Source organism: Pseudorca crassidens, chromosome 11 (assembly GCF_039906515.1).
Source record: "Pseudorca crassidens isolate mPseCra1 chromosome 11, mPseCra1.hap1, whole genome shotgun sequence".
Lineage (NCBI taxonomy): Eukaryota > Metazoa > Chordata > Mammalia > Artiodactyla > Delphinidae > Pseudorca > Pseudorca crassidens.
In genome coordinates, this window is record NC_090306.1 from 64,959,859 (window position 1) to 64,979,706 (window position 19,848).

General features: G+C 44.3%; 1 protein-coding gene across 3 annotated transcripts; it reads right to left on the reverse strand.

The window, feature by feature from the left end:
• Positions 1 to 1,049: 1,049 nt before the first annotated feature.
• On the reverse strand, positions 1,050 to 19,439 carry CSRP2 (cysteine and glycine rich protein 2). Of its 3 annotated transcripts, XM_067697404.1 has the most exons (7): positions 19,298 to 19,426; positions 17,359 to 17,490; positions 9,209 to 9,321; positions 6,322 to 6,490; positions 2,707 to 2,836; positions 1,931 to 2,024; positions 1,050 to 1,356 (listed from the first exon to the last, which is right to left on the reverse strand). In XM_067697404.1, exons 3-7 carry the CDS (start codon positions 9,318 to 9,320, stop codon positions 1,280 to 1,282), a joined length of 582 nt encoding a protein of 193 aa, XP_067553505.1. In that variant the 5' UTR covers position 9,321; positions 17,359 to 17,490; positions 19,298 to 19,426; the 3' UTR covers positions 1,050 to 1,279. The 3 variants fall into 3 exon arrangements, with proteins under 3 accessions (XP_067553505.1, XP_067553506.1, XP_067553504.1); XM_067697405.1 differs by lacking the exon at positions 17,359 to 17,490 and having other exon boundaries at positions 19,323 to 19,439; XM_067697403.1 differs by lacking the exon at positions 17,359 to 17,490 and having other exon boundaries at positions 19,298 to 19,435.
• Positions 19,440 to 19,848: the final 409 nt, after the last annotated feature.

Below are 19,848 nucleotides of genomic sequence, written 5' to 3' on the forward strand. Positions count from 1 at the left end.
CCTCTCCCACGGTGAAACTTGCCTTATGGAACATGTGAAGTATTCATGGCTATGATATAAATAACCATGAATTCTTTCACCTGGTACACCCTCAACTGACCTTTTCCTACCACGTTTCTGCTTTTTTTTTTTCTTTTGAGGTCATATAAGATTAAGATGTATTCACAGATTAGGCTGGTTCAACTTTACAAATACACATTACAGACTGATATCACACCCTGCCGCTGAAAAATAAAGGGTTGGATTGAGTCTGGTAATGAACTAAAAGTTTCTGGAGAAATAATGAAAATATACCTTATATAGTCTGATATTCCTTTTCTCCCTGAGCCAGCTGAATATGCCAGGACAATGCAGCATTTGCTAATTTTGCAGAATTGAGATTTGTGAGAAAAACACAAATCCTCAACCCAGTTTCTAGGATTAGTAATTCACTATCAGATGAGAGTGGGGAGTCTTTAAAAAGTCACACTGAGCCTCAGATTCTGTAGTTGTCTGTAGGTAGCTGTTTATAATGATCTTTAGATCGAGATAAATCAAAAGAATTTTTAAGTGTTTTAACAGTATGCCTACCCTGGGGTCAGCGTACCTTTCTGAGAAGCTTGTTAGGAAGGCTTCGATGGCTCCACCCCTAGAGATTCTGCTTCTTTGGGGCCTAGGAATCTGCTTTGTAATACTCCCAGGTGACTAGTGCAGGTTGTCCAGGAGCCATGCTTTAGGAAACTGCTCCCAGCAAGAGAAGAGCAACTACTGAGCTAGAGTGGGGCAGGCAGGCAGGAGTTCTGCACTGCTGAATTAATTGCCAGCTCTGAAGAGCCGGAATGGCGGGGCCTGTTGCCTAGCAACCCTCACTCTGGAGGCACACTTGCCAGCTTAGAGAGAGCCACCTTTTGCAACAGCTGTAATGCAAACATAAACCTGGTGAGTCAACCGCTTAATGGGGTGGACTCTCTTTAACCAATAAAAATGAAGGTGGGGACCCAGATGATTTACCACTAACCGACATCACAGCACTCCTCCAAAAGGTTAATTGAAAGACACTGAACACTAAATTAAGCTGAAGTTTTATTTAAAACGTAAAAGAAATGGTTCTTGAAATGCTGATGAATAAAGCGAAAAGATATAGTGCTCTCTTCCTACTAGTCAGCTGGCCTAGCCAAGTACAGGGCAACATACAGTACTTAAGTACTGGTAGAATTTCACAGCAGTTTAGTGTTAGATTATCTGTGCCTAGATTATGTGGAGTTTCTCAGTGTGTGATCTGGGTTCTGGGTTTGCGCCTCTACTGAGCATGAACAAGGGCTCCTGCCCCTTGGCCATAGCCAAATCCCTTGGGCCCAAAGTTTTTCGCATAGCATCCTACAAAAGAAAAGGGAAGAGTTAGTGCAAGTCCATTAAGCTTTGCTAGCATTGCTTAAGACTGATGTATCAACAGACATCCGTAAATTGAAAAAGCTGTTGGCTATGCCAAGAAGAGTTCAACTTATTTAAGGTGTAAAGTGTGCCATGTAGTAACTACGTTAAAGCTGCGAAGTTGAGTCCGAGTCTTCTGGTTCCCTAGTGTTCAGCTCGTGGTCCCAGCTGAGTTACAAGTATGCAAATCGGGCCAGACAAGTTATATATTTGTCTGTGACCTTCATATATTCATGTGCTTTGCTTAAAACATTAAGCTGAAAGAAGACTATTGTTTGTTTTTATTTGTAGGGGAGTTTTAAATGACCAGGAACTTAACTTACTGTATCATCAAAAATGTTCTGTGGTTTTTCTGTCATCTGTAAGCATCTCTAGATCTTTTATTTTCAGATACCCAGCTTTTCCCCATTTTCAGAGTGCTTTTCGTCCTTTTTTTTTTCCCCCCTGCTAGTGACATTTCCTTCACTAACAGCCAGTGTGAGATATCCATATGGACATCAATAACTGAAGTTAATTTTACCTTTACAATAGATTTCACCTTCTTTCTCAGTCAGAGTCGTTGACTCAAGACTCTTCCCACACTTGGCACATCGGAAGCAGTTTTTGTGCCAGGGCTGGAAGAGAGGAATGAGTAAGTTTAGATGCTGTGGCACAGTGGCTAAGGAAGGAAGATCAACCCAAAACAGGGTCCTGACTACTGTGGGTCAGCCCCAACCAGAAGGCTGAAACTGCACCCTCTGCATTCTTGGTTGCTTGCAAAAGGGCTGAGTTCAGACTTCATCCACAGAAGACACGGACCAGACCGGGAGCTGTGCCACGGAAGGGCCGTTTCCCTAAGAGCTGTCTGAAACCTCGCCGCAAGCCCTGTGTGCTCCTTTGACGACCGCCTCCTTTACGGTTGAGAACACTGCAGCTCAAAGAGGTGAAGTGGTTAAGCAACTTCTTCAAACCAAATTAGCATCAGGTGCCCTAAGTCACTGCTTTTTTGGGTTTTTTTTCCCTTTCACTACACTGAAGAACCTGCAGAGTCCAGGTTTGTTAAGTCTGCCCTTGTCAGTTAACACCTTCAGGAGCGCCCCCTATGAAAACAAGGTTCTTTTAAACACAGATGTGATTTGTCAAATAACGGCATCACTTCAAAAAATTAATGATTCAGATGGAAATTCGATTAAGAAGAAGTTTAATTCAGGCATTTATTTATAAGGCAGAGCACCTGAGTGGGCTGCAGTGGGGCCTGTGGGAGAAAGGTAGTGGAGAGTAGTCATCCGCGGCTCTTAGCTCAAGACGGCACTTTACCTTTCCAGCTCCAATGATCTTCTCGGCAGCGTACACAGAATCCCCACATCTGGAACACTTCTCAGCACCTCCGTACTTCTGAGCAAATTTAGAAGTGTTTGGATTTGTCGTAGGCCTGTGAGGTTGAACACTTGTGGAAAGGGGAGAAAAGGAATTAGGCAAGATTTTCCAAAGGGCCCTTATAAACCTTACAAGGCAGGCACAATGGCACTCTGGGACTTAATTGCTATACTGTCCCTTGGCTGGAGGCCTCCACAGGCCAGTACAGGGGAAAGAAGGAGGAAGAAATAAATCTCAGGGGCTGGCCAGTTATTATTTTAACCTATTTATGGGCTCATTATTGTTACAAAAAGACAGACAAGGCTCCAAACTTAAATGTCTGTCCCTCTGAATCTAAACTCATCAGAATTCATTGAATCCCCAGTGCTAACCTCTCCACTAAACAATTATGCTGTGTTTTATGAAAACCTACCATAGCACATATTTTCACCCCACTTCATATCATTATTATTATTATTCATATTACCACTGGAATCACAGCTAGCTTTTTTACTTCACAGAAGATAGAAAAAATCAGTAGTAACTTAAGCAGTTAAGTTCTGCACATAGGTCAGCTGACTTAGGCAGTAACTAGGAAAATTAAGTATGTTTTACAGATTACCTAATTCCCCAATATTTTAGGGGAAAGTATGAATAAATTACATTTTTCATGGGAAAATATTTTAGAAAGTTTGCCTATTACTCTGTGATCTGTTTATCTTTACTTTTTCTCTGTACTATGTACTGTTTTTGTCAGTATTTACAGGTCACTAGGTAAACCTTGTTTTCCTCTCACTTCCTGTAATTTTTTTCCATTCAGTATGTAGATGTACCTACCATGTAGAACACCATTCTGGGCTCTGAAAAGATTTAAAGGCTTTCCTAAAGCCTTACAAGTAGGTTGAGCAGATAAGATGTGACAAGAGTTAGCACTCTGCAAAGGGTAGCTAAGTGTCAATTTTTCCTACTAGGAAAACAATTTTATCCTAGTTATATTTTATTAAATAGGTTACATACATATTTAAAGTGTTAATTTAGGAATACTGCCTTTTCATAAAACAGTTTATTCAGACTTTACATGTATCTTTAATATCTTCATCTCCACTATATCCATTTTTTAGTCATTTAATGGTTTTCTACACTTCTACCTAAGTTGTTTAATATACAGCATTTCTTGAATCATGTTTGATGTGTCCACTGGAAATTTTATTCTAAGCAACAAATACCAATTCCCAGTACCAATTCACAGGACCGAATTTTCCATTGTCCCTAATATGGGCATATTTTTTTAAAAATTTCCACAACCCACTGTATATATAGTCAGCCCTCCTTATCCACAAGTTGTGCATCCACAGATTCACCCAACCTCGGATCAAAAATATTCGAGAAAAAAATTCTGGAAAGTTCCAAAGAGCAAAACCTGCATTTGCCACACGCCAGCAGCTATTTACATAGCACTTGCATGCTCAGATTTTATATCCGTGGGGTGTCCTGGAACCAGTCCCCCATGGAAACCAAGGGACACCTGTACTTACTTTTAAAAGTGATCTTTAAAAGCTATTCACAATGATATCCAACACTTGCAGTTAGGAGTTTTCCAAGAAAAATTTCCAAATCTGCCAATCATATTAAGAAGAACTTTATATAGATTATCTCCCACCTCCCTTCCAGCAACCTCAGAAGCCATGGTTAATTGCTACCTCATATGACAGATGAGGAAATAGGGGCTTACATTTAAATAACTTGCTGAAGGCCTAGAGAATTAGTAAATTGGTGAGCCTGAACTAAAAAATGCAGGTCTGCCTCAATGAAGATGTTTCTGCCCACTCAGTGGTGCCTCTTCAAGAGATCCCCCCAAAGCTGTTTGGTCCCCATAACTTTCACAATGACCACGTGCCATAAGGGCAGTCCAGACTGCAGGTACTCCCAGAGTTGTCATTAAGAGGGGCTTCTGGAAAAGGAAATCCCTACACCTGGTCCTGCAGGATGAGTAACATGTGGCCAGGCTAAGAAGGGGAAGAGGCAAGGACACAGATCAACACAGGCCAGCATAGAAGGTTGGCTAATTATTGGAGAATATGGAGAAGCAGGAGTAGATAAAGAGGAGGGGCCATTGGTCTTTGTGACTTAATCCCATGGCCACAATTGCTGACTTACTTTTGGGGTCATAGATGAGTTTTGTTTGGGGGGAATGTGTACAGGTTTATGTGTTTGAAATAAAATCTTGGGAAACAAGAATAGATTTTAACAGGTTGGAAAGGGAGAGCAGAACAAGAACAATGAACTTTAACAAAGTCAGAGGTAAGCTGGGGTCCTGCAAGTGATGGCATGCAGCAATGAATGCGTCAGCCCTCATACAACCGATGCCCAGCAAGGCACCACAGCTCAGAAAGTGAGTGTGGAAGAAACAGGAGAACAGAGAGGTGGGCCTCGATGCAGGACAGCGCACAAGTATGCGGGCCAAAAGGACAAAAGTTCAAATCCTGGCTCTGCCACTTACCTGTGTGAGCTGAGCCTTAGTGTCCTATCTGTAAGGTAGGGACAAAGTAACTCAACTCAGAGTTACTGTGAGGATTATATAGAATGAACATAAATGTTCAGCAGACGTTATTTCAGGCATACCATAATGCACTGTGCTTAAGATCATAAGCTTTGGAGTTACACTGGGTTAAGTTCCAGGCTCTACAATTAACTAGCAGTGTGACTTTAGGCAAATCACTTAATTCTCACTGTCTCACTTTGTTCTCGATTAAGATAGGAAACCCTACTTATAGGGTTGTGAGGATTACATGAGTTACCATACATTATTGCATGGTGTCCAGTCTACAATAAGGGCACAATTAATGGCCTTGTCCAAGGAAAGGCCATCTTATTGGAGTATTACACAGTTTTGGCCTCTTCAATATAAAATGGATGTGGAAAATGTGAAGTTCAAATGAGGGAATTAGTCAAGAACAGGAATTAAATTCCACATGAAGAAATTATGTCTCAACATGAATTACTAAGTGAAGTTTGGCAGATTTAGCACTTTGGTACCGAAACCTTTAAAATTTAGTAACACTAACCTCATAGAATCAAATACAGGAAATAATTTTCATTTTTAAGTAAGAATTGTAAGCTAGAGAAAAGTAATTTCTTGGTGAGGAAACATTCTTACATGGAAGGGCTGACTGAGGAATTTTCATTGACTGCTTAATTGCACATGAGAAATGCATCTCATGATTCCGATACTACATTTCTCCATCATTTGATTTCATGATGTCTGGTCTGTGAAGTGCTGTGAAACGGAAGTAAATTTAAACCACTTGCTTTTGAGAACATCACAACTCCTTGATAACACCTCATAATGCCAAAAATCGGGACTGGAAATCACTGGAATAATCAATAAGAACTTGGCCAGGTCCCAAACTGTCCATTATTTCAAGCTTAAAGAAGGGTCATTAGTTTATACTAGAAAATCTGAGTCATTGTCTTTGATTCTTTCAAGCTAAAAATCTGGAAACTCCCAGATTCCCATTCACCAAGCAACATGAATTGCCACCATGCCTTCCTGAAGGTCACGTGGTCTTGACTCACCTCTCGGGCTTGATGCCCAGCCTCTCGCCCCGGTCCATGTTGAGTGTGCCCGCGCCCTGGCCGTACCCGTAGCCTTTTGGCCCGTACTTCTTTCCATAGCAGGATTTGCAGTAGATCTCGTCATCGTGAATTGCCACTGTTGTACTATCTAAATTTTTCCTGCAAACCACTGAGGGGGAAAAAGTTAGACTTTAAAAATATGCCAAAGATTGCCTTTTTCCTTAGAACAATGGTGGGGCTGACACAGGGCCTAGAAAAGGTAAAGGCACAGGCTCTCTCACATTCCTAGTTTATTCTCTGGTTCCCAAAAGCCACTGGAGAGCACCTGGACGGCTCGCTACCTGTGAGGACGATTTGCGTTCCTCCATGGATACGATGGTCATTTCAGAAATACGTTAGAATTTTAACATCCTGAAGCCTCAAACTTTTTAGTAGGATCTGCCCCCCAGACAAGAGGGAGAGAAGTTTCCAAGATGTCTATAATTACACGAACAAAAGGAACAAAACTAGCACTTTGCACCCAAGACCCTTGCTCCCAACCTTCAACGCTCAATCTTTTTCATCCCCTTCATCCAAGTATTAAAGAACAAAAGGGTAGGAGCGCCTTGGGCAAGCTGCCTCTGCAGCCCCTCCTCCCCCAAAAGCACCCCCAGGGATAAAAACGGTTTTAAATCCAGAATTCTAGTCTTCATCACTAGTCCAGAAGGGAAAAAGTGTCTTCTTTCATCTCGCCACCGGCTTCTCCAGCAGTGATAAGTATGTCTGAAAATCGTCAAGTGGTTTAAAGTCTGCATTTGTTTTCCCTTCAGTCCCAAAGGAGAGCACATTCTTTCTTGATGGATTTCTTACCACATTTCCACGTATCCCACTTCATAAAACTGCCAAATGTCATCATGTTTTGTCCAGACATTATTTCACTTTCTAAGACTTCAATTAAGCTTGAGAAAAAAAAAGACTTGTGAGAGAGCTCACTGGAAGCACAATCGGGCAGCAGGAAACCCAAGATTAGTGCAGTAGAAAAGGGGATTCCCCCCGCCCCTTATTTAAAAGAGAGGGAGAAACAAAAAGAGGAAGGACAGAAAGAAGGGCAGGGAAAGGCGACTAGCTGGCTGCTTCAGAGTAGAGTTAAATGATGAAGTTTTTATTATCTTAGACTGAAGTCTTCTCTGGTAGAACAGAAATGACATCATCTACTTTGAACCTTGCTGTTGAGGTTCAAGTACTGAAATATGTCTGCTTAAAGTTAACCTAAAATTGTACACTGCTGAAGAACAAACACCCTTAACAGACAGATTAAATAGAAAAACTGGTTTTAAACACATATTTATTAACCGGAGCAAGTTTAAATGTAATGAGATTTTGACTAGAGAACCACCCCTTTCCCCCTAGGCCTCGTCTGTATTCTCTGCAGTAAAATTCTCCTAAGGTCTGCAAACTACTCTGAATTATTTCCTTAAAAGGCTTTAGTCAGCAGAGGCACATATTAGGAAGGAGTAATAAAGATGACCAGTAAAGACCTTGACATTTAATAAACACTGACTTGATTACGGTGTAGACATCCTGGCTTAACCTAGAGGAAACTTAAGAACAATTTCTCAAGTATTTACATTTCCTCTTTGTTCACATACTCTCTTGGTTACAAAGCTGCTGAAAAATATGGATTCCTTTAAAAAAAATTAACTTCTAAGAGAAGAAATGGTTAAACCAAATCTGAGAAATGCTAGCTATTATGGAGGCGTACATAGCAAACATTCATATGTTGTATTTGTATTCTTCGTAACTGCAACTCTCTGTTGTCTGTTTCTGGTCGTCTGCAAAGCAGTTGCTGTATAAAAAGGTCCAGACACCTTAAATGCTGGTGCCTAGAAGGAGAAGGACAACTAAAATTTGTGAGGGAAACTCTTTCTGAAGATTATTCCTTAGTGTAACCAGACTTCTTTTTAACATAGGCAGTTTCTAACAGTAATTTTCACTGCACAGTACTCTAGATATAGCGGAGAGCTGCACAGACGGGTGGGTTCCTCACGTAACAAATCCTTCGTTCAAGAAAATTTTGTCATTTGAATCAGAAGCTGATTAATGTTGAGCCTCCTGAAGCGGCTACTCTCCTTTTTTAAGACTGAAGACTTGGTTGTCCTGAGAAGGAATCTGCCGGGGAGAGGGGGCTTCTCTCCTGTTCCCTTTCTCTCATTATCAGGTACTGACCATCGTTGCAGCAGACGCCCACGTGCTGGTTCGTGGTCTGCCTCATGTCTGTACCAGCCACTCCGGTAATTCTCTCTCTATAAACAACAGTAATTCCCCACCTGCTTCTGTGGGATTTTCATATCCTACGTTCCTTTCCCTCAAATTTAGGACATCAATAACAAGAAATAACTCTGAATATTCACTACCAGAGAAGACAGAATTTGAACTTCTAGACATGTGAATTTCACCTAACAGTGTGGCGAGAAACCAGCCAGTTAGATTTCAAAGAGAAGGAGCGCTGCCAGAATGAGAAAGCTGGGGCGGATGGGGAGTGAGCCGTTCGTTCAGGAATCGGAGCCAAGCCCCTGGGATGTGCCAGGAACTGTGCTGGGTGCCAGACTATAAACAGCCCCGAGGTCTCGGTGAAGCGGGGGAGACAGACGTGACAACAGATAAAGTACAGGGGGTGCCAAGTGGAGGCGAAGCGCTACGGGGACCCAGAGGCCAAGGGTCTGGGTCGCCCCTGCTGTCCTTGCTGTGAGGCTGAGCGCTTGCACTGTCCATGGGGACAGACAGGCAGAAACCACGGGGCTGCTAAAATCATCCTTGTTGACAAAACCACAGTTTCTTCCTGAAATCGGTGAACTGAAGCTTCTGACACACGAGTTGTGTCCGCGCGAGCGCGGGGGGGGAGACTCACTGCACAGGAAGCAGCAGCGGTGGAAGCTCCGGCCATCGCACTGCACCTCCTCTGCGTGGTACACAGTCCTCCCACAGGCCCCGCACTTGTTGCCACCTCCCCAGACGGGCATCCTGCAGGAAGACAGAATCGTTAGAACGGACCCCTACCGTACGAGACGTCTCACACGCCCCCTGCAGGGCTTTTTACACCAGGGGACAGCAGACAGCGTTGGTTTCTTTATAACCTGCCCTGGCCACATCTGTAAAAGACCTGCGTTCCTCCAAAGTAACCTCGTCTCACCTCCCAAATCACAGCCCTCACTAGGAAACGGGCTTGTCGTGCACAGGTTTTTTTCTCCTACAGGACAAAGGACCTGCGTTTAGTACAACAGTGCAGGTCGCCAGGCACAGAACAAACTGCCGCCAGCATCCCCGGGAGTTGAGAAAGCAGCTTAGGGAGTGGGAAGGCAGACGCTGCCCACGCCCAGCCTCCAGTCGAAATGAACTGGTTTAAGGCCCAGCTGAAGAACTTACACTTGGGTGGAGGTTTTTACATGTTTCATTCATTGTAACATCACCAAATTCTTAACCATAGAACATACACGAGCTATGACACACTTCTAGGGAGGAGGGAAGTGCTGGGCGGCCCAGCAAGATTAAGCTGTATATTTTCTGCTCAAGTTATGAGAGATTATAGCATAAACACTTGTTTCTCTGACTAGCACAACTGCATGGCTGGAGCCTGGGAGTAACCACAACGAACACCCATCCAGGTGGCTATCATTTTAAGTTTCTGTGCTTCACTAATCCCAGTGTCCTGAAGTCCAGCCGACAGTTGGTTTTCCCTCTCTGGTGGGCCTGTCCGTCCACACAGAATAGGCTACCAAGTTGCCTTCCTGGCAAAATGAATTGTTTGTTGACTGTGTCCGAATAACCTCTGAGCAATGTGGCCTGGGGGTAGAACTGGAAGTTTAAAACCTTGGCTATCTTGCTGTGAAGTAGCGCAACGTGTTCTAACCTCCTTCGCAATGAACTGGTCTACCTGGACCCAGTTTAAAACGCCTAGTTCTGAATGGACAGTGTGCTCAAGTGCCTTTGCCAGTACAGAAAGTTGTCCTGCAGAGACAGCGTGTTATGTTAGACCTGCCCTGAGTGGTATCTAAAAACACAGTAGAAGAATTCCTTTCATCCCCACTATCATTTCCAGACTTCCCTTTGCTGAGTGCCATTTGCAGCCCTTGTCTGTTGCGTCTCCTTGGATGAGCTGCTGCCTCTCTAGTAAACAGCTAGCTGAGAAGGCTGAGAAGTCCTTACTAACTCAAGTCTGGCTAGAAAAAAAAAGGGACAAGGACAGCTGCTAAGCAAAAGGCTGAAGAATCTTCAGTCCTTAAGATAAAAAGGAGGGTGGAGAAAATTCCTATCCCACTTGCCCAACCTACACCGTTTTGACAATCGAGAACACAATGGCTCCCTAAACACTGAGATGAGGCCTTTACACAGGAAAGATTTACAGAATTAACCACTGTGCTGGGCACCCTTCTGGGGCACAGCCTTCTCTGGCCCCTCTTCTGCTAATACTTCCCCCAGATTTTCTCAAGGGCAGCCACCACCTCTTTCTTGGCACACGTGGTTTAGAGAAGTACTTATTAAAATGTGGTCTCCTGGTGACTGTCCACTGTGCTGGCTACCAATTCGAGACAACATTCAGATAAAGCGTTTAGAAAGTTTTCTACAATTTTATGCCACAACAATCAAGAGCATGATCAGTGGGCTCCTCCTGTTGGACAGAGGACAGTCAGATAATCCGTGTGTATTTGGAAATTAAAATAAAAAGAATGGTCCTTTACCACAGATAGTTGGAGAAGCACTAGTTTAGAGGGTGTGACTCTACCCTCAATTCCAGGGCTGGACATGCGATGCCTCCCTGCAGTCAGATGAGTGCATTCCCCCTCCTGCCATGGCGACTGGTTTAGGAATGGGCACAGGACCCCAAGCCAGTTCAATGGAAGTTAAACCCGGCCTTCGGTTTAGAACTGTGCCAGTGCAGGAGTGGAGTTGTTAGCAGCTGTCTGGAAGAAAAGAACCTAAGAAGGAAGCCAGCACAAAGGAAAACAGAGACTAGTTTAGATAGTCTTTAGCCGCGCCTTGTTGTATCCTGTGCTCTTCAATTATATGAGCCAATAAATTCCCCTTTTTAAGCCTTGGGAGATAGAGCCCCTGGTCCTAGAAACAAACAGGAACGACACACAAAAAGACCTGACTGATACGACTAGTTATCCCTACGTTGTTGGCCTCAACTTGCAAAAAGCCTGTTTCCCTTGTTCAGACAGGAACAGTCATTTCTAGGGTCCACAAATGTTACCAGGCTCCTGCGAAGGCATCCATATAGGATTGATATCCAGCAACAATGGAATATATTTGCAAGCTTTTCTTTGGTAGTTGCATAAATCTCTTATTCCTGTCCCTGGAGACTGGTGCTCCATTGTTTAAATCCACAGTGAAACTTGAGCCCGGCTATAGAACCTGACACAAAACTTGGCTTCAGCGCCTGCACTGGCTTGAGTTTGGAGGGCAGTTAATGATATTGACTTTGCCCCATGGCTCCAAAGCTACCCGTGTTCTGGAATGCTCACAGATACAACAGACATCTGCTGGAAGTATCCCATGATTTCTGAGGAAACCAAACACCAAACCCAGACTTGCAGGTAATGACGTCACAGTGACTTAAAATCAGATCCCAACCATCAACAGCGCAGCTGGCTTTTAAAACACTTTTATCATCAAGGCATTTCTCATCATGTTAGAAAGGGTCATCGTACCACCAACCCGTATCACAATTACTTTGGAGCAATCACCAATAAGGAGCCAGACTTTCCATCAAGACAAACACTATCCTCGGTTGTCTCTAAATAACATTTAAAAATACATAAAAACTAACTCATCACTCTGTGTTACTCTCTCTCTACGATAGAGCAACTTGGACTTTTAAAAAAGGAAGAATATCTTCCCTTTCCTTGTGTAATTCAGGGTTGAATTCACCCCTTGTAAAGTCAAGTCTGATTCTTACTGTACTTGCCACGCCAGCCAAATGTGAATAGGTCATCTTTTCGGGAAACACCTATCCAATACCTTTTCAGCTTACCTTTTAAGAGCTTCCTTCCTTTGAGGGTGGGGACCACAGCTCTATCTTCTCCCACACCATCAACCAGAGTGCTTGGCATATGTCAAAATATTTCATTTCTATTATTTTAAGGAATCCTTCCTTTTTCAACTTGTCTTTACTCTTCCCAATTTGATCTTATGCTTATAAAGACAAAGGTAGCACTGTCCTACTTCTCCGTCACATTCTTGGATTCTCAGTAAAATTTCCAAGTCATTACCTTTTTAAAAGTTCCACTCAGTTTAAAGGCTTTCCTAAGGATTTCTGAATAACCCTCTCTGTGGGCCAGGCTAATGGTGTAGTCGAGCATCCTCAGAAAGCTTCAGATGGGTTTACGTTTTATTTTTTAAGCAGGATAGTGGATAGTTGGGTGTTCCTTATGTTATTCTCTATCTTGTATGTCTGAAATATTTCGTAATGGAAGGAAAGAAGGAGGGAAGGAAGGAAGGAAAGGAGAGATGGAGGAAGACACTGATTTAGACAGACCTGGGTTAACTTCACTATTATAGTGGTTGTGCAATGTTGGGCTTAATTTTCTTTTCTGCAAAAAAGGGGGGAAAGGTAGCTCTCCCTACCTCACAGAGATATTGTGAAGATAAAACACAGTAAATAAATGCCTTGGCAGACATCCAATAACTGGTGGCTTGAGGGTGGGAGGGGCATCTCATGCGGTCCATCCTGCTATCAGTACTCCTATAGGAAACCCACTGACTAGCATCTATAGAACACAGCTCAGAGCAACAAACAGTAAAGGAAAAAGTTATCTGATTAGTCACTCATAAACCTTTCTCTGGAACATTACAATGCACTGCAAGTATAACAACAGTTCCACTTGCGGGGACTAAGAAATGAAGTTCAAATTTACACTTTTAGGGTGAACCCCTATGCGTGTCTGCTGAATTTGGCAGAGGGAAATGGGACCATCTTCCATTTCTGTCACTCCTAGCATTGCTATGCATATATTAAAAAAAAAAAAATACACACAAAAACCCAAAGCTTCATTTTTCCTACAAGCCCTTGGCTGCACTACTCCACAACAGCTGACATTAATCACAGCAAACTGGATTTGCACTGAGCAATCTGGGCTGCATGCCTTTCCCCGATCCTATGCATTAATTTACAAAATGGTAAGAGGAGAAATAAAACCCCACGTTACATACACCTCGCAAAAGAGGCCAAACATGGGCCAATTCCGTTTTTTTGTCTTGTTCTTTGGTTCTCATTGCCTGAAAGAGCTCCAGCACTAGGATTTATCCACTGTGTTGGATTAAAAAGCTTGGTTTACATCCAAACACCTATGTGCAGTTTCTCTTTGCTGCTTCCCCCCAGTCTAAGACACCACCCAGAATCAGTAAGACTTAGCCCAAGAAGAAAATTACTAGAGTCTAAATCTGAGTCACCTTGCGGTAAAGTTAGGTCATTCTCTAGGTAACCAATGACCACAGGGATCATTCTCCCCACCTGTGCTGCGCTGACTGCCTTATTTTAGAATCTGAATGACTCAAACCCATGAATTTTGAGCCTGTGTGCCGCCGCTTGTAATTTAAATTAACTGGTCTGATGCCGAGTGAATCCGTCTATAAACCCAGATTCTAAATGCTTCCAGAAGATTTGACATCTTATGACTACATGCAGGGCTTTGTTATTATACAGAATCTTTGTTATTATGCTATAACTTCCCAAAAGGAGAATCTACTATAAACCAGTTTCATCTTGAGCCACATCCAGAGGGGGGTCACTTGTTAAAGAATACGTAACTGTCCCCAATTACAATAATTTTTAAAGAGGCCAGAGTTTGAGAGCTGTAATTAATTGGAAATTAAGCTGCACTCAATGCCCATTCTAGAAAGGTTTTCTTCTGCAACCCAAACTACCTGCTTAGTCTACTTCCCTTATCTGAGTGAATACCACTGAGCCAAGGATAGGACTCTCTGTGTCTTAGTGATGGGCTCCAAGTTCCATTTGGCTTCTTCTACCAAAGGTAAATCCTCAAGCTGGTCTTCAAGAGAGCTCGGCCTCAGGATGAACTAAGAAGATGGATTTTGGAGTCCACACAGTCTCATTTCCCTCATATGCAAAATAAGGGTAGCAGAACCTTTCTTTCAGAGTTGTTAAGAAAATGAGATGAGAAAATGCTTACAGTTGGCATTCAATTATTGGCCGCCTTTATCATCAGTATTTAGCAATGTTCAGTCTTTGTTATCAATACTTATCTTCTCCTACCCATCTCAGTCCATCCATTCCTTCATTGTGTCCCTAATCCCTCTACATCAGGAAAACTGACTTACCTCCCTCCCTCCCACCCTCACCCAGCTAACTCCTGACTTCATTTCTGAATCTCAAGTAATTCTTCCAGGGTAGGGGCAGCTAATAAACACTGTAATGCTGTACTGTTTATGAAGCTCTCCTATAAATCTATTAATTCAACATCTTATAAGCCATATCCTGGGTTGGGAGCTGAGGATAAAAGGGTAAAGGAAGGGTGCCTGTTTCTCAGGGATTTCTACTTTGGTGGTAGAAGTATGTAAACAAATAACAGCAAAGTAACCCAAATCACAGAAGCGTGTAGAAGGGGCTTTGGGAAGTCTGTATGGTCTGTTGATGGAGGGATGCCAAAACAGTTTCATCTTATTGATTGATTGATAGTGGATTCCTGGAACTATGTTGGAAAAGATTCTGGAGACCAGTCAAGATTCCACATTAAAGATCACTGGGGTTAATAATGTCTGCCATAGAAACTGCAGTGCACGCGCCACCTCTAAGACATTCCAGGGGTAAGAGAAAGAGTGTGAACTCAGAATGAGACAGATGTAAGCTTGCAAGTCAGTTACCAGCTCTGTGATCGTGGCCAAGTTCCTTAACATCTGAGCCTCCACGTCTTCAGCTATAACTTGGAAATGGATGAGCGCTCTGCCGTAGGATGGTTCGTTAACGAGATAACATTCGTAAAGTACCTGGCAGAAGCCTGTGCTCCACAAATACTGGTTTCCTTTTCCTTCAGGAGCGCTAGCGGGCCGGATTAATGGTTACCAAACGTTCAGCGGTTAAGTGACTTGCTCAGGTCACTGACCTCCAAAGATGCAGATCTAGGCTCAACCACTCATGTCTGACTCCAGAACCACAAGCTGTGCCCCAAACTCCCATATCTGATTGAAGGGTCGAGAACATTCAAACCACCTGAGCGTGATCAATCCTTGAGCTATCAACTTACACGCAGGAACACCTTCCTCTCTGGCCAGTCTTCATCCACCCACCTAGCAGTTAGCAAGTGTCCTCTATGTGCTAATCGCATACCCAAACTGCTACTTTCAACCAAAACGTACTCTCTACCACTCCTCTCTGCCAACCAAAGTCCATCCTCCTACTGAGGGAAGCCTCCCTTCTATCTAATAAGCTGTCCTTTGTGTACCTCACCCTCACCATTCATTAGTAATTCTGTATCCTGTTGCCACTCATGTCTTCAACTCGGAGGACACCTTGACCCAGATTTGGAGGCTGTCAAATCACACGTTAGAACACAACTGCGCTCTCAGCTCGGGCACTCTGACCTCCACCTGCCAGCCCCAGATAGCCACAATCTGTGCAAACTACGAGCTATTCAATTATTCAAACATTTTAATGTTTGTGTGATTTTTACATGGAGTCAGACTGAGACTTATATGCCAAGACTACTGTTTATTTGCCAAAAGATCTTAGGCTGTTATCTGATCTGTTCGTTTTCTCATTTTAAAAACGGAGATACTGCTTATTTATATCGTAAGGCAGTTTTGAGATTGAACAATACATGTAAAGCCCTTCGAATAATGCCTGCCACATGATAAATAACAGTAATTAGAAGTACTTACGTAAAGCTTACTATACCTATGTTAAGTAGTCTACTTATATGAACTTAATCCTCATAACAGCTGAGGTAGGCATTATCCTCGCTGCATGGGTGGGAAAGCTGAGGTATAGATTATTAAGTGGCTCATAACTGTAAAACCAAAACACAATTACCAATTCAACTTAAAAATACCAGAGAAACTCAAATAGACTATACTGAGTTTATTTGACTGATGTTTCACTAAAACTAAAACACTGCTAGCAACACAAATACAGCAGTGACTGATGTGGCTCTAGCACAGGTTCTTTTAAATTGGGTATTTTCTGTCCTGCTGTGGGGGGTATGCAGATTTGATTCTGTCTTCGCTTTCCTCTTCTGGAGGAGAAGCCACCATGAAACCTAACTGGGAAGTCATATGGCCCTAATGTATTAAATGGTATGTGTCCTCTTATTAGTTAAGGACAATTAGTAGTACTGTTGGTACAAACAAAAAAGCAAGGAACCTGATAGCCTTTGCAAATGATTCACAATATACTTCTTTTGCTTCTTCCTCTAAGACTTACACTAAAATGTACAATTTTTATAATCAGAATTTGTGCCTGGCTACTCCACAATCCAGTTTGAGAAAACTCCCGTAAGTCAGTCAGGGTTCTTAACCTGGGGTCCACAGATTCCTTGAAATTCTGGGGATCGCTGAACTTGGTACCATGTACTTTATTTTATGCACCAAAAACAGTTTGAGAAGGGGTCCAGAGGCTTCACCAGACTGCCAAAAAGTTCCATGACACAAAAAAGTTAGGTATTACCATCCTAGGTAATCAAGACCCCAAGTGTAGGGAACCCCACCCAATAGAACACAAGGGATGCCACGCAAATACCAGCCCAGGAAATGATACAGTTGAGGAAACCTGTGAATATCTACAAAGGGAAGAAAGCTGGCCTCCAGGCAAGGCCTAGGCAATACTGTTCAGAGTCAGCAATCTTCTGGAAGAGGCTTTCACTGATAGCTGTTTCCCCCTATATTCAACAAAGAGCAGAACAGAGTCTAATTACAAGGAACCTCTCCCAAACTGGGCTGGGTTTTATACAAGGAACAGCATGCCTTCCGAGAACCCCTGCAAGGTATGTGCTATTACACCCATTTTACAAGATGAAGTAACTGAGACCAGAGAGTAAAATAACTTGCCTAAGGTCATCAAACCAGTGGCTGCTGAAGCTGGGATGTGAATTTGGGCCCAACTGGTCAGTCCTGTCCTTCTGACCATGCTATGCCTCCTCTCCCGCTGTGGGCTTGCTCTCCCCCGCTCATCTGATTTACCTGATTTTTGACAGAGAAGAAAAATTAGAGGCCCAGATGTCCACATTTAGTGGCGGCGTCAAGGCTGGACCCAGGCTTCTAAAGCTCATTTATTACTGCCCCCTCTAATCTATGCCAACATTCTTGCTATTTTAGTATAAAATACAGTTTCCTCAAAATCCAAGTGAGTTGGCAATTTCATCAGGACAGACCTCCAATGAGTACTGCTTTCAGCCCAGTATTTGGCATATACCAGTATCAATCAATATTCGTGAATACATTTGGAGGAATCCATTAAAAAAACTCATGATGGAAACTGTAGATCAAATCTGCTAATATTTCTATTGTTTGAGTCCAATTAAATCTTTGTTCTCTACAATTGCAATCTTACTCATTCCTTCATTCATTCATTCAATTAACCAGCAATGGCTATGGTCCAACGGTGTGTTTAAGACACCCAAGCCAAGCACTGTGAATTTCAAAGACTCATGGGATACAGACCCCCCGTGTCTACCTAACTTCACTCTGAAAGAGCAAAGGAAACGAATCCAGGGTAAAAAGAACCTTGAGAAATATTGGTAAAGTGTAAGTGGCAGTCAACTTCAGAGGGCAATGACCAAGGAGACTGTGGAGGGAGACCACAAAAGACTTAATAAAATTTGTTCTCGTTTGGTATGCAGTTTTTAACGTATGTGCAACTCACCCTTTAGGAATCCATTGCCCATCTTTCCTGAAAATTTGAGTCAAATTATAGCCAACTCTGTGGCTGTCCTATTTGAATTCTTGGCATTTTTTATAAGTAGAGCTTTAAAACAGGTTAACTAGAAAAGTTAAGAACTAAAGAGACCATTTTTACTGCCGAGTTAAAAAAAAAACTACCCCAAATAAAAAGTATTTATAAAAGGAAAAGGAAAAGGAAAAAGTCTGGTCTGCAGACTGCAAATAAAACAGGTTGAACATTTGGGGTAACCATTTAAAGAAATATCGTTCTACAAACGTCCTGGCTGGGTGGGGGGGCGGGCAGGGCAGACCAGACGTGGGTGTCTCCCGACTCAGAAAACCCACCCTGCCCCCCCCCCCCCCGGGGACTGCCTACGTGGAGCTTTGGAACCGAGGACGTGATTTGCAGGACCTGTTGCAGAATTTACAACCAAGCATTCTTGCTTTCCCGGTTTGTACCTGAATGGTAGAAAGTTCCGGAAAAAGCTGGGAGTGATCAATATGACGTTTCACTGCTGTGCCTTCAACATTTAAGGTTCAGCGCTCGGTGGGCAGAGCCCACCAAACAATGGGGATACCAGGAGCTCTGTACCGCAGCAGGGGAAGGATTTCGGGCTCGACAGGCTGGGGGAGCCCCCTCAGCACCCCCAGGGCTCCGAACCAGCTGGGAAGGTCGCCCTCGGCGTGCAGCACACTCGGGGCACAGGAGACCCCGAGACTCGGATCCCGCCCTCCCCTTTGCGAAGAGAGAACGCGCCACTGGAGGAGGGGGCCCTAGGCTACTAAAACGCGGATTAGCAGCCCCGCGAAACTCTCGATCCCACCTCTCTCTCCCAGAGAAACCGGGATGGAGGTCGCGCACGATTATTTCTCTGCGCAGCGGACCCGGGATCCGAGAGCAGGGCTGAGGCGGCCACGGGGAACGGGGCAGGTGTGTGGAGATCGGGGCGCAGGGGTGAGGAGGATGGCTAGGGGGACCAAATGGGGACCAAGATGGGGACATCGGAGGATATGAGAGGGGGCGCCGGCAGGGCGGCCTCCGCATCCCAGGAGGCTGAGGGAACCCCACCCCCGGGGTCGGCGGAGACGCCCGCACCTCCCTACTCACTCGAGTCGCAAGCAGGACCACGCACCGCGGGCAGAACTAGCGAGAAGCAGTCGGAGAGAGCGCGTCGGGAGTCCGGGAGCCGGGACGCAGGGAGCGCCGGTACCTTTTCAAGCCCCCTGTGGGCGTGGCCAGTAGGTGCCCCGCCCCTACTCCTCCGCGCCCCGCCCCGCCTCGCCTCGCGGCGCTGCGCTGGGCCGCGCCGCGCCTGGCCGATTCCCGGACCGGCTCGGAGGGCGGGAGGGGGGAGCTGCTCGCGGCCGGGCTCCGGGGTAAAGACAGCGAGACAAAGGCAGAATCCCGCCTCTTCCTGCTGCTTCCCGCGCGGCCAGCATCTTCCCACGTAGCGGGACCGCTCCCGCCGACTTTACTCCTCTCGCTCGCAACGGGAGCCCGCAGTTTCTAGAAGTGGTTAACCGGAGTCGGGAAAGGAGGCTTCCTCGCCCTGCAGAGAGGCCGGACGGCGGGACTGTCCCGTCGGGAAACAGCCCTCGCCGCCCTGCTACGTGCCCTTCCGACCGCGGTTGCCAATTCTCCTTTAGGAGGGAACAGTC